The sequence below is a fragment of the Phascolarctos cinereus genome, unplaced genomic scaffold (assembly GCF_003287225.1).
Source record: "Phascolarctos cinereus isolate Bilbo 61053 unplaced genomic scaffold, phaCin_HiC Scaffold_2;HRSCAF=192, whole genome shotgun sequence".
NCBI classification, from domain to species: Eukaryota; Metazoa; Chordata; class Mammalia; order Diprotodontia; family Phascolarctidae; genus Phascolarctos; species Phascolarctos cinereus.
The window spans coordinates 272,990,702-273,014,165 of record NW_027555625.1 but is presented as its reverse complement, the minus strand read 5'-3'; the positions used below and the strand labels follow the sequence as shown (position 1 = coordinate 273,014,165).

Below are 23,464 nucleotides of genomic sequence, written 5' to 3'. Positions count from 1 at the left end.
GGGCAGACGCAGACGGCGTGTACTGTGATAGGCTCGCCAGCCCCGTCCTTTATCCGGTCGTGAGGAAGGGTGCCGGAACACGATTGGCGGAAAGAGCCGTCGTCATGGTAACGGGAGGCGAGGCGGTGGGAGGGATGGGGAGCAGGGTAAGGATGAATTCTATATTCGGGCGACGCCGGAGCGGGGCGGGGGGAGGGGGAAAAGCAGAACCATAACGGATTCAATGGGGCATCGAATCCGGTGGTGGAGCTCTCGGTCGCCTCAACTAGGGTGAAGGCCGGGTTTCGATCCTCCGGACTTCCGCAGGACTGAGGCCGGTGCCGTGGTTTGGGGACAACCTTTCAGAGCCTCGGGGCCCTAGAAGCACCCCGCAGGGGGCCGAGTGGTCCCTGCAGTGCGCAGGCGCAGGCTGGTCCGCGAGACCCTGCCCACCCGGGACGGGGAGCGAAGGGGGGAGGGGTGGAATCGGGAAGAGGAGGAGCTCGCGAGACACGGAGTCTCCATCCCGAGCTCAGGCCGCATCTCAGACCAGGTGGAGGTGAGGAAGGAGGCCCCGGAACAACTGGGATCTTCACGGTCAACTATGATGGACACTTTAGAAGACGAAAACTTCGCGCTGGCCGTGTGAGTAACCTTGGCAACAGCTTCGCCCCAAAGCCCCAACTTTTTGGAAGGGGGAGGATGGGGGAGGGGAAGTTGGTTCTTAGGCAGCTATCAGACGTGTACAAGATTTTCACAGGGATTGTCAAAAGTTGCAATGCAGTAGGGGCCCCCCATGCTTTTAGCTACTCGAGGAGAGGCTGCGAGGTGCTGGAGTGGAAAGAGGAATGAATTTGGCCCTGGGTTCAAGTGCTGCCTCAGTACGTTTCCCGGGTGACCAGTCACTTAAACTGCTTTCTGAAGCAAATTTCTCATCCCTAAGATGGGGGCAAGGAAGGAGGAAGGTGGGTGTGGTCTCACCTTTTTTTAGTCTGTGAGCTTCTGGTGGGCAAGAACTGGGTTTGGTGGGGTTTTGTTTTGGTTTGTTTTTTGTTTTGCCTCTCTTTTTATCCCTGTGCCCGGCATATAAGTAGGCACTTAATAAATGCTTGTTGACTTGTCCCTTTTGTGTCACGGATGGACCTTTGTGAAGGTCTGGTGAAGCCTATGGGCCCCTTCTCAGAATAACGATTAGCAAAAATAAAGATGTAATTTTCTTTTTTTCCCCCATCCAAGTTCAGGGACCCCCTGAATCTATCCACAGACTCCTGGTCAAGAACTCTTGGTGTAGTAGAAAGATCTGGAGTCACGGGATGGACCTGAGAGGCCATCTAACCCAACCTCATTTTACAGATGAGGAAAAGTGAGGCCCAGAGGGATTAAAGGAATTGCCCAAGATCACACAGGGTGGTAAGTAAGCACCAAAGGTGGGATTTGAACTTTTGGCCTCTAACTCAAGAATCAGTGCTCTTTCCATTGTACACCACTGCTTCTTGGATCAAAGGACCTAGGTTTGAATCCTGATCTTGCTACTTGATACCTGTCTGATCTCCAGTAAGTCACTTCTTTCCCCTCTGGACCTCAGTTTTCTTATCTGTAAAGTGAAAGAGTTGGACTCATGGCCTGTTTTTGTACAACCAAGGGGCTAAGAATGATTTTTATATTTTTTTAATACAGTAAAAAAATTTTTTAATGTAAAAGTTCATGCTTAGCTAGCAGGCAAGCAGCCATAGTTTAGTGACCACTGGATTGGGTAATATTCAAAGATTCCTTTCAGCTTTTGTTCCCACAATTTGGAGCTTTAGAAGAAAGCTGTCTTAGAAAAAGATATCCAAAGAATTGAGTAGATTGCTATACTGTATTGAAACTCAGTAGGTTTCCTCCTGCCCACTCTGTGCTTGAACCCTGCATGCCATACTTCCAGCCAACGAGTGATTTCTCTGGTATGGTAGCGTATGTTGTCATGGAATTTTTTATGCCACCATCACAATGGGGACCAGCGTATTTCAAGCCAGTGATATTCAAACTCTGTCATGAAATCTAACTGATTACAGTTGCCTTGATAGCAACATAGGAAGAACAGGTCCCCTAAGGTAACCAAAATCATACAGAGTTTGGGGGAGTTCCAAGTCAACTCTTTGAATTATACTCCTAAACAGGTGGCCAACTTCAGCTGTGGTATACAGGTTTTAAGGCTCCAGATTGTGGTGACCATAAGCAGATAGTTTTGTACTAGTTTTGGGGACAGCTTCAAAGATGCGGTAAGTAGAGCAGAGCAGGGATTCCTTGCTTAATTAAATAGTTATGTTGCCAAAAAGTTGTATGATTCAAATCTATATTTAAAGGAACTCTGTAGTGACTCCCTTTATTGCTTATTGTTTCAGAAAATCTTACGTAAAACAATTTGGTCTTTAAAGGCGGGATGTACCTATAATAGGCATTTAAAAAATTTTTTAAAAATCTTGCAAATATAGATAATTTCTCTTTAAGTATCTTTTGATTATTAGAATTAAACCAATTATTTGATAAACGGTCTGACCTGTAATCTTGATATTGATTTTTAGTTCTTCCGCTTCTGATGCAGAATTTGATGCTGTAGTTGGATGTATAGAGGACATTATCATGGGTAAGTTTCATTTATCAAAGAGAAAAATAGATACTGCAACTAAAACCAATTGAACCTTGTGCATGAAAAATACAAACTCCTCCCAGTGTTAAAAAGAAGATAATACATCCTGGCTTAGAGATTTTTATTCTAATGCAGTACATTGTCAATTGACAGAGATTTTAGCCCACATTCTCACTCCCTGCAGTACTCTTCTCTGCCGCATACCTGAGGATAGGTGGCATTCTCTTCTCTGCTTGTATATTTCCAATAACAGAAAAGTCATTACCTCACAAGACTGATCCTTTCAAATCTATCTTTTCTCATCGTTTTGGAAAATTAACATCATTGTAGTTTAGTCAAAAGAACTTTGGACTAAGAGTAATAAGACTGATGTTTTAGCCCTGCTTTGCTATTTTGACCAAGGTATTTATTCTGTGGGTCTTCCTTCCTTTCTGTAAAAAGAAGGAGGCTGGATTTGATAACTTCTGTTTTTTTTCTTTTCTCAGGCAGTTGGGGTTAAGTGACTTGCCCAGGGTGAAAAGCCCAGAATTATTGAATGTTTTATAAAGCTACTAAGTGTCAAGTGTTTGGCCTGAGGCTTGAACTCAGGTCCTCCTGACTTCAGGGCAGGTGCTCTATCCACGGCGCCACCTAGCGCCCCCTAGATTTGATGACTTCTAAGGAATGTTAAAACTTTAAGGTTCTATTTTAATTAGAGTTTTGTAACACAACAATATTTAGCATTGCCTTCCTTGGATCTCTTGAACTCTGAGGTGACATAATTTTCACCCAGGTTTCCCATTGCTTTTGCTACACAAAGCACTTCCTTGTTGGTCAAGATAAGGTCTAGAGCAGGGATTCGTAACTTTTTTTGTGTCATAAGCCTCTCTGGCCTTCTGATGAAGCCTATGGCCCCTTCCTCAGAGTAATATTTTAAATGCATAAAAATACATGAGGTTTCAAAGGAAACCAATTATATTGAAATATAGTTGTCAAAATATTGAACATTCCACATTCACAGACTCCCTGAAATCTGCTCTCCCCCCCATCCAGGGGATAGATTAGCAGTCTAATTAGCCCCCAAGAGGGCCATGGACCCCCATGTTAAGAAGGCAAGTCAAGAACTTACTACAAGCTGAACTGTAGAATGGAACACCAGGCAGTTAAAGTCCCCCACCTTTGCTTGCCTCTGGCGAAATTTTGTGATCATCTTTTTACCTTGAGGCAGTGCATAGTTGAAGGAATATCGTACTTAAAATCATAAAAAGTAGTGTGAAATCCTGAATGTTTGGCTTCCTAGCCAGAGGACTTTAGGCAAATCCCTTCAGGTTTCTGAGCCTTGGCTTTCCTCTTCTGTGAGAGAGGAAAAATAATACTCCACCTCAGAGGGTTGTTGCAAGGGAAGTGCTTTGTAAATTTTAGAGTACTATGTAAACGTGAGCTAGTGTTTCTTTTTAAATTTTTTTTTAAGGCAATTGGGGTTAAATGACTTGCCCAGGGTCACACAGCTAATAAGTGTTCCATGTCTGAGGCTGGATTTGAACTCAGGTCCTCCTGACTTTGGGGCTGGTGCTTTATCCACTGTGCCACCTTGCTGCCCCAGTGAGCTAGTATTATTGAAATTATCCTAAAACTATCCTGATATTTGCAGTTTATTCCTTTGTTTTCATTTAAATGCTCTTTCTGTGCTTCATTGCTTATGTTTGGAAATATCTATTATTGGAAATAACTTTTTGGCATACAGTGATTATTCCTACATGATGTTCTTTTTCTTTTGAATGAGTATATGTTGCTGCTGTTCTCCTGATAAATTAAGACTGCAAAGTCATTCGTTTTTAGTGTGATACCCGTACCTGATCTTGAGATGAATTGATGCTTCTGTGGTTATACACAGTTGCTTATTCAGACTGAACTTTCCATTGTAGTTGATTTTAATTTAAATGACCTCTTTCCATAGGGTGGCAACATTCATTCATTCAAAATTAGTTCAGAACTGCACTGATTATCTGAATAATTCAGTCAAAATGCCCACTGGCTTAAATTATCAGTGATGATTGTCTTAGGTCTCTGTTTTTATCTTGACGGTAGAGATGCCCTGACTTGTATCAGCCATTCAAATTTTCGTGGATTTAATGACCTCGGCCTTGAGAGAAATTAGATCAGATCTAGACAAAATTGGAAGGATAGATAAAAATTTAAATAAACATTGGAAATCTTGGGAACAGACCTGCAGTCAAAAACTTCATTGGAAACAGCTAGATGGCACAGTGGTTAAAAATGTGGAAAACAGTCAAACGTTGCCTCAGAACTGTGTAACATGGATCAAATCACTTAATCTCTCTGTGCCTCAGTTTCCTCATCTGTAAAATAAGAGAGTTGGACTTAATGGCCACTAAGCTGACTCCTAGCACTAAATATATAATCCTTCGACACTGGGTAGTTGGGTGCCTTGATGGATTTTGGGGGGGAGGGGGTCCTTTTCAGAACATTTTATTTACTATTAAGGACAGAGAGGGCTCAAAACTAAGCTTCAGGTTTCCGTATCTTTTTTCTCAGATGAAATTAGCACAGTGGTACTCTTGCATATTAATAGATTTTTTTCCCCTTAAAAAACATCTATAATCAGTGTGCTATCAAAGTGATATTAATGATGAGCTTTGACTATTTACTGCAGACTTTGGGGTTTCTTTTCCTAACAGATGTACTCCTGAGATGTCAACTTCTAAACATGCCTTTTATTTTTAAACGTGGAATTTGAATTAATTGGAAAACTGTAAATTCCCTCTTAAAGAGTTTTCTAACAAGGATCTTGTACTGAGACTGTGAAATGAGTGACAAAACTGGGGGATGTGTGCCAATTAGTTCCCTCAAAGAGAAATGAAGACTTAAGAGGATTTCCTAGGGCTTCCTGTATGTGTTTAAACTGTACTTTGTTTGCCCATTAAGCTACTAATGTACTATTAAACTTAATCATATTGCCCGTTTGAAATAGCTGCCAGCTTTCTTTTCTCTTGGGATTTACCATTAAGGAAGTAGTTTTGTAAACAGAGAAACCACCAGTTGCAGAGACCTACAGTTTCAAGTAGAATTTTTCTTATATTTTGTTCTAATTTTACACATGCAAACCTAGCTTTCTTTCTACCAAAATGCTTTTTGGTGTCTATTAATCTTTTTTTATCCCCTGAGTGAATTCACTGCTTATTGGGTTTAAAGCAAACTTAAATTTTAGAGTGAGTTATAATTGATAAAGTGTTCAGGTAATTAATTGACAGTTTCTAGCCTTTAACTGGATTCATCTTATCCTTTTTTTAAATAACCTTAATGGCTTCACGTCAGATGGCGAGTTTCAGTTATTACAGAGAAACTTCATGGAAAAATACTACCAAGAGTTCGAAGACACAGAAGAAAACAAACTCATCTATACGCCTATTTTTAATGAATATGTAAGTTTGTTTCCTTTTTTTCTCTTTCCAAGAGATTAGAGGTTCTTTGAATTTAGACCTAGAATAAAAAGATGTCAGCAGTATGCCATGTCTTTTTTAAAATACGTTTTTATTGGTCCCTTGTTTTTACATTACCTAGCCCCAGTTTATTTTTCCCCTTACATTCTTCCAGAGACCATTCCCTATAATAAAGTATTAAGAAAGGAAGAAAGAAAAAAAGTTCTGCAAAATTAAACACCATATTGAAAAAGGCTGCCATTAAATGCAGTATCTCAAACCCATGGGTCTCCTATTTCTGTAGAGGAGCAGTGTACCTCATGTTTTTTAAAACGTAACTTTACTTTGATAAACAGGCAAGTAAGTGTTTGAACCCTAGTTGAGTTTCTTTTTCAGCTCCTGTTAATCATTCTTCTCCTTACCTCCCATTTCCTTCTTTCCAGAAAATTTTCATCAACATGTCTGGGAGAGTTCATCAGTTTCTTATTTTAAAAAACAATGTTGGTATCAAATATCCTCCCACTATGATCCTGTCTTCACTTACTGTGTACACAAGTCCAGTCAAGAGTAATAATAGCACTTTTTACTTTTCCAAATTCTTTCACAGTTTTAATTTTACTAAAATTACAATAAATTCTTATAATTATACAACAACCCAGTAGGTAGGATAGCTATTATAGTCCCTTTTTGCCTGTTTGAAAACTAAGACATAATAAACATATTTAAGCTTTGCCTAGGGTCATCCAGAAAGTTGGTGGTAGAGCTGGGAACTCTGCTTCAAGTCTCTTAAATTCTACTCCAGAGCTCTTTCTGCTGACTGATGTTTCCCATGATTTCAGTAGGATTAGTTAGCCTAATTTAGAACAGGTTTTAGCCTCAGGGACTTAATTTTCTTAACACAGAAGCTAGAAACTAAATAGCTAATTAAACAATCAATTTAGAAGGCTTTATCAAGTAAAGATATGTGTGTAACTTTACCCTGTGAAAATAGGGTGTGTAATTACAAAGGCATATATATATGTGTATACACACACACACACACACACACACACATACACACCTTTAGGAGTAACGATATTTGTGTTTGCATTATATGTGAGCTGTTGATGCACAAAGAATGTTCTCAGTTAAAAAACGTTTACTTTCTTTGAGTATGACTAATCAGGAGACTTTCAAATCTTTTAGGTCTCTTTGGTTGAAAAATATATTGAGGAACAGCTGCTTGAGAGGATTCCTGGGTTTAACATGGCCACTTTCACTACAACATTACAGTAAGTGGAGCCTGAGATGTAGGACTGTTCCCCTCTCCTCTTCTACTTCACATGTCTTAGTGGTGAAACAGACAGAGTACAGTGTGGAGAATGTCTTGGGGTGGTAGAGGGATCTTTTTGGATGTTGAAAAATAGAGGAAGACTTTAAAATTTAATCTGTTTCATTTTTCAGTTCTAAAATTGCTAACCTTTCCATTAATAGACAGCATAAAGATGAAGTAGCAGGTGATATATTTGACATGCTGCTCACATTTACGGATTTCCTGGCCTTCAAAGAAATGTTTTTGGACTACAGAGCTGTAAGTAGCTTCCACTATTTAAATAGCTCTTCTGCAGCTGTAGGAATTTAATTCAGTTTAACACATTAAGTACCTACTATGTGTAAGATACTGTGCCAGGCTCTGGAGATAACAAAGATGAAAAATGGTCCCTACTCATAGGAACTAGCCTTCTACTGGGGATACAGTACCTAAACTGAGTGAATGCAAAATAATTTGAAGAGGAGATGGAAAGCACTCACAATATACCCTAAATAAGGTCCCCACTGTGGACCCATCATATAGAAGCACTATGCCTTATCCCCTTCCATCCTGTAATGCTGATCTAGTCTGGCTGTTGTGCAGTTAATGGTGATGTTTTGCAGTCAGTGACCCACCAGATCTATCTGGTGGTAGGTCACATTTTTATTTTAGTGATGATGCATATGAGTGCAAACCTAAAAAAATGATCACATCTCCCACTCAGGCTGGATTTTCCTGGGTGTTCATATCTGGGGTTGTGCTTTGAGGTTTTTAGGGTAAGAAAATATTTTTTTTGGAGGAATCTTACCAGAGTTGATCTTGGGAAAAATTATAATATGAACAGTGATTCCCCTCCCTTTTCCTTTGGGTCTTTCAGCATACATCCCTAAGAGTACAGTTGCTGAACCCTCTTTCCTTTGGACGAAGCCAACATCTATTAATCTCATTCACATTAAGCTATTAAGGAGTGAAAGATCTTATTTTCCCAAGGAATTTTGACTCTAGAGTTAGGAAGGACTTCACTGTTGATATTTTTCAAGACTTTTGAATCTTTTGTCACATTAAGTGTTGTTTTTTTTTCTTCTAAAGGAAAAAGAAGGCCGAAGTCTGGACTTAAGCAGTGGTTTAGTGGTGACATCATTATGCAAATCATCTTCCATGCCTACTTCTCAGAACAATTTACGGCATTAGTTCACATTGTCTGGATGAGAGTTTATCATCTTGGACATTCCAAACTTGAAGGATGGTGAGTGACTACAGCGTGATGAACAACATGCCCAGTGATTGGGGAATACAGCTGGAAAAGACTGACCTTGTTCTGGTGCTTTTATTTAATGTTAAATGTAGAACTATGCTGGAATATTGGCTTCTCACGAAATATCCCCATTAGCCCTAGTACACCAGCCAAAGTGGCCTCAGTCCCCAGGTGCTTATGACAGAGTTAGGGAAAGGGGACTTGTGTGTGTCTTTGTGTCTGTGTGTGTGAGTACACGTGCACACACTTTGGAATGAAATTACATTGCCCATTTCAGTTGTTGCTCCCTTTCAGTATGTTGGGGGGGGGCCCAGAATGAGCATGTTAATAGCAAATGTTTCTCTTAACTCAGAACATCACAACTCATGTTTTCCATCCCAAACATGGACAGGTTTTCCACCCACATCTTTGTGACACAAAGTTGTCTTTTCCTGGTACACATTTCAACCTAAGGAATGCTATTCCTATATGTTTTATGGTATCTTTTTGGACAGTGTTTGTTCATCTAGGGACAATTATTCAAACCCAGCTCATTTTCTTAGAGATTTATGAAGTTAATGTTTTAACTTTCTCTCTATTGTATTAGGAACGTTGGGGAACACAAGGTTTGACTAGGGAGTTTTCCCCCAAACTAAAACGTTTGCCTAGAAGTAAAACATATAAACCAACTCATAGTCTTAGGTTTGTAAACATCTTGTGACCTCAGCATGACCTGGTGCTTGTCCTTGTAGTAGCAGTCTCATTTTGTCTAGCCAAAGTAAGCACCCTTTGAGAATCTACTAACAGTGTACATCTTAGCAGCAAATTCTAAGATCTTGTGAATTTGGTTTGGGCACTTCCATGAATGTCCAGTTAGGAAGAAGGCTAAGTGTTATGTTGTAAAGCTTTTTAGGTTTAAACTATTTTTGGGTGAAAAGTTATCCTGCAATGTTACTCCATTTCTTTTAGAAACGCTACAGATTACGTACTGAGGTCTGATTTATATTGGAAAGGAGGGACTGAAACGTGTGCTTTTTTCATAATGCTTCCATGGTTAATATAAATTTGTTAAAGGCCTATGCAGTTTTTCCTGCAAAAAGAGTGTAAGTCCTAAACTTGTTAATATTCTCTCTCAAAACCTCTCCTCTCAAGATGGTGTCCCATTGGTCCACATGAGTAAGATGAGGAGGAGGTAGGCAAAAGCTTGAATTATCATGTCTGCTTTTTTCAGTTTAGGAAAATGTTCAGTTTTTCTAAAAAGCAGAGCTCTAAAAGCAAAGCTTGAATTATCATCTCTGCTTTATTCAGTTTAGGAAAATGTTCAGTTTCTCTAATAATTGTCAAGGTACTGATGAGAAAATGCATATGTTAAAACACTTTGGAGAATAGAAAAGATATAAGTGGCTACCTGACCTTTAAATCAAAAACAAGACTATTGAATTTTAATTTGATGGTTCCAATTTTAAGGCATGGACTGAAGATTATATCTTTTAGAAAGTATATGTGTGTGTGTATACACACACACACACATACACACACATGTCATGTTTTGAGAAACATGGCTTGGGTTGATTTTTTTTTTTTACTCTAAGTGTAATCTGACACACTTTGCTAGAACATCAGATACTTAAATATTAAAGATCATTCTTTCTTTAACGCTGTCCTCAGGTGACTGTTTTTGGGGTTTGGAAGTAAGCTGAATACTCCAGTTTTGAAAGTTATTAGTTTGTCCAGCAAGCATCTTTTCCCTGAACCTTGTTGGAATTATTCTTGTTACCAGTGGGAGTATCTAGTGCCTGGGTCTTCAAAAAGTACTTGCTGTTTTATCAGGTTTAGAAATTGTAGCTGGACAAGTCTGGTGCTGGCTTGGACATGAATCAGCCAATAAGTATTTGTTACATTCCAATGTGCTTGGCACTGTGATAGACACCAAAGATACGAAGATAAGAATAAAATTTCCTCTGCCTCCAAGAAACAATAATGAAAAAGACTAACTGTTCTTTTCGTTTTTGTTACTTTTTAGGGAAGAATAGTGCCCATTGCTAGTTTAGATACTGTATAGGAGAGAATGGGCAGTAGAGACACTCCAACTGGTACATGCCTGGCTATGGGAATGTGTAAAAGGTTGAGGACAAGGAGATGATGAAAAAACATATTTTGTCCCCATTTTGTTAAAAAAAAAAAAGAAAGAAAGAAAGAAAAAAAGAAACTTTAAGCAAATGACCTCTTCAGTAAACAGACTGAAAGTATTGAGTAGGATGTGGGCTAAAAAAATGACTGGCTGGCTTGAGTGATGGCCACATTTGTGCCTAGTAGTATCCTGGCACACAGCAGACTTCTAGAGCAGGAAATGTAGAGATTCAGGAATGTTAAATCACTTTACCCTGAAAAGAAGCTTATGTGCTGCTTGGGGAACATTTCAGCAAGACTTCTTTCATCTCACTTCCCATGTTAGTAATGAAATAGTTCATCCTCATCTTTAGTCATGTATGTCATGCATGTTATTCAGACCACATGTATTTGTGTATAATCATATTTTTAACATCTGAGCGGGGAAGACAAGTGAAAGTAGGTGTATTTTATTTAAAGAACTTTTAGAATGTGCCGTCAAATTTTAGCCCTGGCTACTCTTCAAAACTTGGGATATGTGTAACAAAAGACAGGTGTTGTAAGTAAGGGTCACAATTGCTCCCAGTTTATGCTTTCTCTATTAATGGCCTTTTGAAGGAGTTATGTAGGTAAATAAGCAACTCCAAACTTGAAGGTGATGTCAGACTATAGGTAATTTACATTTAATCAGTGCCCTTGTACCAAATCTGTAATACGTGTGAAGGAAGATTCATGAGAACAACATGTGACGGGGTCCCACAAAGTGAGCAGGCTGAACTAGAGCTTTTCCCAAAGCATGTGATGTTTACTTACAAGACTTTGGCTTCTTTTTATTTTGTCCTTTCTAAGCCATGTGGCTTCTATAGTTTTGTTTAGTGTGAGATTGTTCCTAAGAATACAGGTTTAGACTGGATATTGTTTATAGTTCAGTAAGTCATATTAATCTGTTCTACTTGAGAGCTGTCACTCTTTTAGCTTGGAAAATTAGTTTAGATTGATTAATCCATCAAAGCTTTTGGCCAATGTCGTTTGCCTTCTTAATTCTTTGTCCCTCTGGTCTCACTCAGTCTTATCTCACCAGTGGGGCTCAGTTGAGACATGGCAGAGGACCTTTTTAAGTAGGTCAGCAGTATGAGCAATCTTCCTTTATTCTGACCTCATAGACGAAAAGAAAAACATCCAAGCAATGGCCTTCATTAGCAGTAGGGTCTTAGAATTCTTAAAGGAGATAATACCAGAGTACCCTTCAAGTATATAAGTGCAAGGAGGAGGACTGGGTATCCCGGGAAGGGAGTCACACTAGGAATCATACCAAGCCTTAGCATTCACAGTGAGAAAATAACACTTTTTCCACAGCACCTGCTAGTGACAGGGATAGTGAAGATATTGAGGCCAGAAGGATCACTCAGCCCCAAAAAACTGGAAATCAAATTAGTCAAAAGGCAACAGTATCATGGAGCCATTTACAAAAATTTCCATCCACATCTCTTCCAAATGTTTCCAAGGTCTTTATTTATGTACAAAGAACAAAATCATTATTCTTCAACAATCAGGCAAGCTTGTGAGCCATCCACCCCCAAATCCATAGCCTTTGGGCTCAGCTAGTGTTGTCAGGAAGGAAATAAATCTTGGTATTTAGCTTTTTCAAAGAGGATGTATAGGCGAAAATGATGTTTTAAAGTATAGGGAAATAACTGGACAGCAAGTGTCTTTGAGAAGTAGGTAAAAATAGAGTTTCCATTAAATACAAGCTTCTAAAATGTGAAAATCCTCATGGAGATGCCCCCTATAGATTAGTGAGACCTTAAACTAGTACCTAAGCACTATCTTATTTTAGTAGCCTATTAATGGGATTTATTTTTATTTTTAATATAGGCCTTTCCTTGCCTTTGTCCCATAGCTAGCCATGGATGTTATGAAAGTGAAGATGACAGTTTGTTCCTTTTTCCATTGAAATAGAATAGATACTCTCTGTATAACTCCAACTTTGGCTTTTTGTTTGAGATGAGACCAGCTTTTGGGTATAGATTTGAGCAATTCCAATAGCAACTTTGAGTAGCTGAAGTCTTTTCACAAAACTATGAGACTACTACCCATTTCCACAATTACCTTTACAAGTATATACATGATAGGATCTCAAAGTTTGAGGTGTTATTTGTTAGCAGATTTAATGCTGGTAAAAGGGGTTGAATTCCTGGCCCTGGAAACTGAAGCCTTACAAGTTCAAAGCAGGGATGGCCACAACCCCACTTCCTGAGAGGCAGCCTTCCCCGACTAAAGGGATGGTGAGGTCATTTAACATCCTTGACCCTTTCATTCTTTGGACTTTTCCCTGCCCCTGCTCACAAATGCCAATTATGCCAATCCAGGGTGGTGGATTGTGTTCCATTAGGAGTGGAGTGAGAGCACAGATTCCATCAGCAGAGGATAGCAAATTTGGTCACAGCTGGGCTGGTTTTCTGCTTGTTATAGCCTCCTTGTGATGACCAGTGGTATCCAGGCCCCTACACAGTGGCATGTAGACTTCAGTACCAAGGTGGTCCATGAGCATTGCTGGATTTAGGAATAGCTGCCAGCCATCTGGCTAGTAGCTGCATTGCTGCCCATTCCTTTCCAGGCTCGGAAGGTGAAGAAAGCACTCACTCCATAGATGATCATCACTACACATGCAAAGAACTAAGAAGAGAGACAGAGAAAAGGACTGGTGATGGATGAATCAGCTTTGTGGACGTCATAGGGAGAATGAGACAACACCCTGCTTGATTTGATTAGCAAATACAGTAAAAGTTTGATGAATTGGAGCAGGCAGTTAACCAGAATTTTAAAATATCAAATGACAGTGAGATGAACGAAGTCGGGGATCTGGTGTAGTGGTAAGAATCTGGGTGCTGCCCTAGTTGTGCCACTAACTTTCTTTGTGATATTGGGTAGTTGTTATTTCTCCTGGGCCTCCTTTCCAAATCCTCTGTAAAATAAGGGAATTAGACAAGTGATCTAAGATTCCTACAAACTATATTTAGTCAAAAGAGGGGGGGGACTTCCAGGGGGATGTCCTGGGATCAATCAAGATTTAACCCAACCTCTTGCATCTGTGAAGGGACGATTAATGTACCTAGTCTAGTTGTGAAATGCTTATTTTTTAAAAAAATCTGTTCTTCCCAGTTTCTTACATTAAGAAAGTAGACTTTAGAAACATTTTCAACAGAATATGAAGATTGATTTAGTTGGAAGCCACCCATTCCTTAGCATTCTGGTTAATTGAGGTTTCACAGCAGACATCTTTATTAAATATGACTAAGTGAGAAATCATAGCTCAGTCCCCTTTGCATTGTTGTTAAGAAAAAAAGGAGTTGATAACTACAAAATAAAATGGGTTTGACAGGAATGGAAAATAGTCCTGCCGGTGCACTTTTCCTTTGACCAAATTTGTGATTTGAATCTGGGGTCCATAACCATGTCGGGTCTTCTCCTCCCTCCTCTTCCCACCCAGCACTCACTCTCCACGACTGTAGAGGACAAGACCAAAGGGGAACCAGGCACTTACAGAAGCAGCAGCCCTTTTGTCAAATATATAGGAACCAGCTATTGATGTTTTTTGAACTGCAACTGCAGAGGTGATGAATCCAGTAATGTAGAGAATCGTGGCACTTATATTAAATATCATTAGCTGGGGGGGAAAAAAAGATGAAAAAAGCTTAAAACAAGCAACTCCAGTTCCAGCAATCTCAAGAGGTTTATCCTCTTCCCAAAAGGTAACATCACATCTTACCTCTGACACTAGCTAGTAACATGACAAAGGCAAATCACAACTGTTACTTCATTTTCTTGTGTAAAATGAGGATAATCCCCTGTAGCACCTCCCTTTAATAGAACTATGAGGATCAAATCAGGAGTGTGTACAGTGCTTGGCAAACCTTAAAGTGTGATACCCTAGCTGTTTTCTTATTCTTGGGATTTAATTTTCACTATTCTAGAAATGTATTTATCATCTGAAGCCTGACAGACAAAATTTTCACAACACTTAGCCCAGAGCCAGCAGTGGTAGGATTGACCACCTGCCCTCCTACTCCGTATAAACTAGAATATGTTGTTGAGGTATTAGAAGATGCCAAAAGAATGTGTATCGATCCTTTTCACTCTTAAGCCACTCAGCCGAAAGCTTTAATGGACAGATTTAGCATGACAACATATTCGGAAATGTAGACCACATGTGAAGAGCAAACATGTCTTGTCATCGAAAATGATTCTATTACACAGCAAGCTAGGAGTGCCTGGGGTAAGTCACAATATCTATAAGTCTTGTGTTTCCTCATCTGTAAAATGGAAATGACATAACTTGTTCTCCCAGCTTCCTGGGCTAGGTGTGAAAATGAGATAGGAGGTATCTTAAAGTCCTTTGAAAACTAAAGCACTGTAACACTGTGATCCAGTATCCTACTTGTGGGGAACTGGACTAGCTTAAAAACCCACCCAGTGTTCCATCTCCCTAGTAAATTGTTGTTTCTGAGTATCAGCAGTTATCATTTTTATTTCACCAGATGGCACGTAAAAGCCCACTCAGTCAAGTGTAGGAATCTGTGCTTATGCCCTCGCTTTCCTCTGGCTACAGAGTGAGCCTCATTAGGCAGCTGTTCCCCACGGCCTCTGTTTTTAGGAAGGTTCCAAGAGTCTGTGATGGGTACTCTCAAGTAGAAGCCACAGTGCCAGGAAAAAAATGGAGCCTTCACTTTTTGGCTCCACTAGGCATGCCACAGGCAGCGTGCCCATGGATGGTAAAACTAGAATTTTACAGTAGACCCAGTACAGAACCCCATACAATTCTGAGACAATAATAGCTGAAGACAGTGGACTCTGCTCATGGGAGGCAGAGAAAGGAAGACAACTGGGGAGGCATGTGAGCCTCAAGAGGGACAGGAGTGGAAATAAAATGAATCTTTTATGTGATTTGTAACTTACTACTACTGGTCCATTCAAGAATGAGTCCCCTACCCATCTGTCCCTATTATCCTGTTCAGCTAGGTAAGCACATAATGTTCAAGAATTGCTGCATATTAGTCAGCCAACCACCCAAAGAATCGGGGGCTGCAAAATCTTATCCCACCTCTGCCAGTGACATGCTTCCTCCCGAACTAAGCTAAGAACTACTTCTGTACCTTACTATCCCCAGCTGTAAAATGGGTGGAGGTAATACTGCTGTTTCAAGTAGGGGGTTCTCAGTCTGGGGTATATGCATCCACAGGGGGTTTGAGAAATGTGTCAAAAGGTATATAGAGAATATTATTAAAATTAATGTTACTCCTCCTTGTGCCTGTCCATGATAACATTTCTTATGTTTCATATGGAATATGGGGAAGGTTTGCTGAAAGCTAAGAGGTGCAGGGACTGAAAAAGTTGGCAGTCTCTGGCTTAGAGGATGAGTTTGAAGAATACCTGAAGCCAATGATAACTAAAAGACTGGCCAGGGACTAAAGAAATTCTAGGCTACTATTAGAAGGCAAGAACTTCCTGGCTGTAAGAATTTCTGAGTACTAAAATGGGTAATTAAATGGGACTGTAGAAACTTTCCTGGAGAGTTGTGTTTTTTATTTTTCAAGTCAGATGCAACCTTTCGTGGACGCGGGGATGGACAATAAGCCCTGGGATTCTATGACTCAATTAAGTCCTCTTTTCGTAGCTCTAGGATTTTCCCTCCCAGTGCTGCCCTGCCAGCAGAAGGAAGACAGGCTTCTAATCAGTGATGTAAAGATCTAACAAAACAGTTCTGTCTCTGGGGATGACTCACATTTCCTAATTTTAAAAAGTTATTGAATTCAGAACAATGCTGCCTATTCCAGGCTTTGCTTATCTTCAGATCATGTGCCTCTTATCCTTTGAAAGCTCCAGATCCCAGCTGCAGGGATTCTTTGGATCACAAATACAAATAAGGAGGCCATGGGGGAAGCACAATAATGAGATCACATTTTTTGCAGAGCTGAATCAGGATACAGAGGGTCATTGAACCCTGTTACATTTGTGTCACAATCATGGGTGAACCCTTCTGGGCGGAACTTCCTCAGATAGCAAGCTCTGCCTTTGATGTTTTCCTTGTGGTCCCTTGGGTAGAGGGGTGTGAATCGATGAGGCTAATGCCGGTTATATATAATTAGGAATACTACCAGCCCTTTTGCTCTACCTCAGGCATCCACAGCAGGCTCATTTCTCTACTACAAATGAAATCTGGGTGCCAAATCCCTGCAGAGGCCAAAACAGTATTTTGACTAACATTAGGCCTTTACTAATGTGATTTTAATCACCAAAGGCCAGCAGTGGCATAAGTTTGACTTATGAGGACCTAAAGGTAAAATCCACCTACCTCCTTGCAATTTAAAATTGCCTTTTAATTGCAAAATATTGAAGGGCCACATCATTTCAAATTCTTTACCTGGAAGGCAATTCAAACCTTTGGCCTCCTTGTCAAACTAGTGACAATCCTTTTAAATATTTGAAATGATAATTCTTTTTGCCTTCATTCTCTTTTTCTGCAATACAAAGAAAATGGAAGGGAATAAGCATTTATATGGTACCTACTATGTGGGGAAGTGAATAGATATTTATATAGCTCCTACTATGTGCCAGGTACTATGCTAAGTGCTTTTTATATGTATCTCATTTGATGTGCACGACAACCCTGTAAGGTAAGTGCTATTATCCACATTTTACATTTGAGGAAACTGAGGCAAACAGGTTAAGTGACTTGTCCAGGGTCACATAGCTAGTAAGAACCTGAGGTCAGATTTGAATTCTGGACTGCTTAATTCCAAGACTATCTATCCACTGCACCCAACAGCCACAAAATTATTCATATGGACCAGTATCAAAGCTACCAGTATGGTCCAGAGTTGGGTCCTCTAAGAGGACTCTGTGTTCCAATCCCACCTCTGATGCTTACTTACTATACTTTGGACAAGTTACTTAACATCTCCAAGCCTCTTCATCTGTAAAGTGAGAGGATTGGAGTAGATGATTGCGCGGGGGGGGGGGGGGGGGGGGGGGGGGGGGGGGGGGGGGGGCGCTAGGCAGTGGGGTTAGGTGAGTTGCCCTGGGTCACACAGCTAGTAAGTGTCAAATGTCTGAGGCCAGATTTGAACTCAGGTCCTCCTGACTCCAGGGCTGGTGCTCTAAGCACTGCGACACCTAGCTGCCCCTGGACTGGATGATTTTTTTAGGTCCTTATAGACCTATAATCCTATAAGCTATGACCTTATGGTCTAAGACCCCAAGATCCTTTCAGCCAGTCCCTATCAAACTGCCCCACAAGGGTAGAGACATCATCTTAGGTAAAATGTTTGCCACTTCCAGCATTAAGCCAATGCTCTGTACACAAGTTTGTTTAATGAATTCAAGGCTCCAACCTTGTTTTGGTTAGTGGCTTTCAAGCCTCTTGACAATAGCCCAAGAGATGAAAAAGCCTAAATATAACAGCTAATTTCAGAAATGCCTGCCCTCCAGGAACTTCACAGGCCACTCCCAGCACTTACCACCAAAGGCCAGGGTACCATGTAGAATTTCAGATGTAGTCGCCACAGGTAGATGATGAAGAAAATGATTGTCACCAGCCAGAGGAAGACTGCTACAAACATCACCCAGCCATAGATTGAGTAGTAGTGATAAGGGGTGTCTGCAATCAGGGCCCAGACCAGCAGACCCACCACCTAGAAGGGCAGAATGAGAACACAGCAGCAAGTCAGGTTCCCTGCTAGATGGATCTCAGCTGGGGGTGGGATAGGGTGGGAATCTCTGAAGAGGTCTAGGACTTTTGGGGTGCTGGGGAACACCCCAAGGTCACGGTACTAGGCCCTGCTGAATGAATTCAACTCAAATCTTCTTCAGCCAGAGGAAAAGTTTATTAGTGATAAATCGCATTGGCCAGGTGACACCCATAAGGACAAGTGGGCATGAGAAGTTCTCAGCCTTGTGGGCCTGAGATTCTCAGCCTCTGAATGGGGGCCAAGGTGGATCTTAAATACTAAAGTAACTTTGGGTGGCCAGAGAAGGGGATTGGGAAAAGTGTCTAGGTAAGAATTCTAATTGGGAAGGTCCGAGAGATTGAATAGACAATAGGAATAGCTAATAGAGGGAACAGGAAGGCAGAAGTTTGGAAGGCATCTGCACAAGATCAAAGGGTGGGGCTAGGACTTTCAAAGGGAGATCAGGGGAGCTGATAAGGAACAGTTTGAGACCAGAGTAAGGCCTTTCTGGGGCTCAGACAAAAGGAAGCCAGATTCCCTTTGGGGCAAGGGGGGAAGATCTTGGCTTGAGCCCCGCCCCCATCATCTCCATTTGTTGATCACCATCATACTGTGTATGCTGTAGAGATGTTTAAGCCTCCGTGCCATGGTCACCATCCTTTATTCCCACACACTCACTGGGCCCAGTGTAGAGGTGGATTGTCTTATTTGAGGAACAGCAAGGAAGTCCAGTGTCACTAGACTGCAGAATATGGGGAATAGGGAGGAGCAAGGTGCAAGACTGGAAAGTAAGAGGAGGCCAGATTGTGAAGGACTTTGAATGCCAAACCGAGGATTTTCTACTTGATCTTGGAGTGATAGGGAGGCACTGGAGCTTAGTAGTAGAGGGGGAGGGGTACAACATGGTTGAAACTGTATTTTAGGAAGATCAGTTTGACAGTTGCGTGGCGGATGACTCTGAGTAGGGAGAGACCTGAGGGAGAGAGGCTGGCCAGCAGGCTATCGAAATAGTCCAGGTGTGAGGTAATGAGGGCCTGCATACAAGAGACCTTTGGGAGGTAAAATTGACAGAACTGGTCAACAGACTGGATATGGGGGTGGAGGAGAGTGATGAGTTGAGATTGACCCCTAGGTTTTGAGCCTGAGTGACCTAGAAGATGGTAGTACCCCTTCAGTGACATTCTTCTGTTCCCCAGCTGGAGAGCTACAAATACTCATCTGTATGTTTCTTTATACTGTTATATTTCTTAAACTGTCTTGAGTCAATTCTGTCACAGCCCAGCTTCTTCAGAGCCAGGACTTTCTTTTGTCTTCCTTTGTATCCCCAGCACTTAGCACAGTGCCTAGGACATAGTAGGTGCTTAATAAATGACTTGATTGACCACCTGTAAAAGAGGAATAATAGCCTCTGTCTTGCCTCCCTTACTAAGGGTGTTATAAGACATCAATTAAGTCATCATTGTTGGGAACAGGATTTGCTAACAGTTGCTGGCCTGTCATTTCAGTCATGTCCAATTCTTCTTGATCCCATTTGGGGTTTTCTTGGCAAAGATACTGGAGTGGTTTGCCATTTCCTTCTCCAGCTCATTTTATAGATGAGGAAACTGAGGCAAACCGGGTTAAGTGACTTGCCCAGGGTCACACCACTAGTAAGTGTCCGAGGCTGGATTTGAATTCAGTTCTTCCTGACTCCAGGTCCAGTGCTTTATGCACTTCAACACCTAGCTGCCCTTACTAACAGTAAGGTACTAAATAAACATGAGTTATCATCATCATTGTAGTATTATTATCCCCATTTTATAGGTGAGAAAACTGGGACAAAGAGAGAAGTCACTTGCTCCTGGAAACAGGAGGGAGACCAATGCTAACTAAGGTCAAGGCCAGTATGTCTAGAATGTGGGCTACCAGAAGAGGATTAATGAGAAGTAAGTCTCTTGAGGTAGGCTGGAGCCAGACTGTGAAGGGCCTTAAATGCTGGGCTGAGAAGTTTGTACTTGATCTCCATTTCTCTGGCTCACAGTTCGGTGCTGCAGGTTCCAGGCCTTCAGAGTTGGGCTTGGGCAAATATGGTTCTTTCCACCTCTTCCCTTCCTAACACCTGAGCCAGGTGTCAGCTGCCTGAGATTTCTGCCTCAGGGCAGAAGGTCTCCTTTAATGATTTAGACAGGGCAGACTGGTTTTTCTCCCTACCCCAGAATTCATGGATCCCCAATTCACACTCAGACGCAAGGGCTTTCCCCCTCAGACTACATCCCTCATGCATCCATTCCCCTGAGTATACACTACAAGCACAGCCCCTTAGGACATCCCACTCTGGGATCAGATTCCTCAACTGGACATGGCAGTCAGATCACATTGGCCCTGCTGGGGTAAACAGAGTATGGGTTTCACTCCAGGGTAAGCTGGGTACTGGCCAGTTCCTCCTGGCTGGTGTGGTTTCTGAAAGGAATGGTCATACTGTGGAAATAACATGGGAGCTGAAGTCACAGGGCCTGAGTTAAAATCCTGACTCTGAGGTCACCTATGTGACCTTGTATAAAGTCATTTAACCTTCTTATGCCTCATTTTCCTTATCTACAAAATGAGGATAATGGACTAGATGACCCTTGGAGTCCTTCCAGCTAGCTCTGGGTCTACGTTGCTTTGATCCCTTCCCCCAGGCCTCAGGCCTCAGCCTCTAGGGGGAAAGTGGGAGTATTCTCTTGCTCTCTGGGCTTTCCCTCCAAAACTGTTGGCTTTGGGCCATATGAGGTCACTGGAACACTATCTTTCTCCTAATACTACTAAAGAATCAGTTCCTAAAGCCTTCCCAATTTAACCCTAATGATGGGGGAGTGGGAGGGGAGAGGAGAAGCAGGGAGAAAGGTGGCCTGTCTGGTGGGGAGGATATTCGGAAAGGTTGGAAAAAAAAAAACCTCCCCAGGATGTTTTTCCTGTTTAACCTGAAAGAAATTCTGAATTTTGGAAATGTATTTTCAGATCAATGAATAAAATGTTTAGGATAAGGAATTCATATAATGAGACCTGGGCCAGTTAAGTAGTGCAGTGGATAGAATGCTGGGCCTAGAGTCAGGAAGACTCATCTTCCTGAGTTCTAATCTCTCCTCAGACACAGCTGTGAGACCCTGGGCAAGTCACTTTAACCCTGTTTGTCTCAGTTTCTTCATCTGTCAGATGAGCTAGAAAAGGAAATGGCAAACCACTCCAGTATCTTTGCCAAGAAGTCACAAAGAGTCAGACTCAACTGAGCAACAATGGCTCCCCCACTACCAAAATGATTTTTTGGATATCTTGTGATTTCAAGATTCCTAGAATCAGATCATTACAATTCCCAAACAATGAGGGTAAGCAAACAGTGCAATACGGCTAACTGTCCAAAGTAGGAGCCAGAGCCTGGCCTCTGGTGGTGCTTCCATTTCTCAAGAGGAAAGAAACAAAAAACTTTTGATAGCTAGACACAGCTCAGAAGGGAGGATTAAACAGATAAAGCCTTGGAGGAAGAAAAAATAATAGCTTACATTTGCACGGCACTTTATGGTTTACAAAGCTTTCCTCCTGTTGTGTGGTGAAACAGGCAAGACCTTTATTGTTATTTCCATTTTTTAGATGAGGAAAATGAGGTTCAGAGCTTAAGCAACTTGCCCACTGTCACTTACATAGCAAATGGTGGTGCCAGGAACCAACCCCCAGGTCTCCTGACTCTGGGTCCAAAAGTTTTAGGCAGCAAGTTTAGGTAGGGGGAAGGTGGTTCCTGTACTTCTTTACCTCTTCCTCCGTGCCCATCCCTGCCCATTCTGAGAGCACACGGTGGGTTTGGCAGGTGAGGCCACTACGATGGCCCAAAGCATGAGGTTAGCTTAGCATCAAGGCTGGGGAACTTTTTCAAAAGCACGGGCACAGATTTCTTAAAAACAAACAAATAAATAAATGAAACCTTATTTTCAAAGATCAAGGAAATATTTCTCCTTTTATCTTCTCATTGTTTAAAAGATTTTTAAAAATCCATTTGTTTAGTTGCGATATGTGATTGTGATGGAATATTATTGTGCTGTAAGAAATGAAGAGAATGATTTCAGAAAAACCTGGGAAGACGTAGATATGAACTAATGCAAAGTCAGGTGAGCAGAACCAGAAGATCCTGGTAGACAGCAACAGCTATATTGTAATGATAATCAACTGTGAGACCTAGCAACTCCGATCCCTATCCATGAGAGTTCCAAAAAACTCATGAGGCAAAATGCCCTCCACCTCCAGAGAGAGAACTGATGAATTCTGAGTACAGATTGGAACATTTTTTTCACTTTATTTTTCTTGCTTTTAAAAAATGCAATGCACCTAATATGAAAGTATGTTTTGCATGAGTTCATAAGTAATGTTGTTAAGTCGTTTCAGTTGCGTCTGACTCTATATGACCCTATTTGGGTTTTTCTTGACAGAGACACTGGAGTGGTTTGCCATTTCCTTCTGCGGCTCATTTTACAGTTGAGGAACTGAGACAAACAGGGTTAAGTGACTTGCCCAAGGTCACACAGCTAGTGTGAGGCTAGATTTGAACTCCAGGTCTTCGTGACTCCAGGTCTGGCACTGTATCTGTGAGCCACCTAGCTGCCCTGTAAGCATAATGGATATCCTATTTCTTGTCTTCATAATGGGTGAGGGCTGGGGTGGAGGGAGGAAGAGAATTTGAAACTGAAACTGAAAATTAAAATTAAAAAATCCTGTCCAGTTCTAAAAATAAACTAAAATATACTTGTTTGCTGTTTTGTCTTTTTTCCTCTTGTCTAGTAATATTGGGGGGGGGCAATTGGAGGATTATAATGGACATCACAATAAATGTTAGGTAGGGTAACATATTCCATATTCCTCCAAATACAACCTTTGCTGTTAAAGTAAGATTTTTTTTTCTTTTAAGTATTTTATTGATGCTGTTTGCTTGTTTTACATTATCACTTTCTAGTGACTCCCTCCCCAGAGAGGACCTTTGGTCCTCTGAAGTCAGGACTTACTGCTATCTTAAAGTCTTTTAATTGTTTTCCTTTATATTATTGTAACCACCATGTAAGTTGTTCTCTTGGT

At 41.2% G+C, this 23,464-nt stretch overlaps 2 protein-coding genes across 5 annotated transcripts in view; one reads left to right on the top strand and one right to left on the bottom strand.

Moving 5' to 3' along the window:
• Positions 1-152: 152 nt before the first annotated feature.
• On the top strand, positions 153-23,144 carry ARL2BP (ARF like GTPase 2 binding protein). 4 transcript variants are annotated; one of them, XR_013484743.1, is made up of 7 exons: positions 153-624; positions 2,544-2,605; positions 5,924-6,030; positions 7,213-7,298; positions 7,501-7,597; positions 8,408-8,564; positions 22,825-23,144. XR_013484743.1 is itself a non-coding variant. In XM_020965481.2 (6 exons), the coding sequence occupies exons 1-6, from the start codon at positions 584-586 to the stop codon at positions 8,507-8,509; spliced, it is 495 nt and encodes a 164-aa protein (XP_020821140.1). In that variant the 5' UTR covers positions 153-583; the 3' UTR covers positions 8,510-10,208. The 4 variants fall into 4 exon arrangements, 2 of the variants coding, with proteins under 2 accessions (XP_020821140.1, XP_020821141.1); XR_002320501.2 differs by lacking the exon at positions 22,825-23,144 and adding an exon at positions 13,279-16,226; XM_020965481.2 differs by lacking the exon at positions 22,825-23,144 and having other exon boundaries at positions 8,408-10,208.
• PLLP (plasmolipin) overlaps positions 12,150-23,464 on the bottom strand; it is a 32,576-nt gene continuing 21,261 nt past the window's right edge. The window contains exons 2-4 of the mRNA XM_020965480.2: positions 18,179-18,352; positions 14,206-14,328; positions 12,150-13,337 (exon numbers count right to left, since the gene is read on the bottom strand). Coding sequence (XP_020821139.1) covers positions 13,221-13,337; positions 14,206-14,328; positions 18,179-18,352 — 414 coding nt within the window. The 3' untranslated portion in view covers positions 12,150-13,220. The remainder of the gene's footprint in view (positions 13,338-14,205; positions 14,329-18,178; positions 18,353-23,464) is intronic.

Excerpts from the sequence above, each read along its gene's own strand:
- ARL2BP (XM_020965481.2), top strand. The coding sequence starts at position 584 with ATGATGGACACTTTAGAAGACGAAAACTTCGCGCTGGCCGT. Across the intron at positions 2,606-5,923 it reads TATAGAGGACATTATCATGG|ATGGCGAGTTTCAGTTATTA; the intron begins GTAAGTTTCATT and ends GCTTCACGTCAG. Across the intron at positions 6,031-7,212 it reads CGCCTATTTTTAATGAATAT|GTCTCTTTGGTTGAAAAATA; the intron begins GTAAGTTTGTTT and ends CAAATCTTTTAG.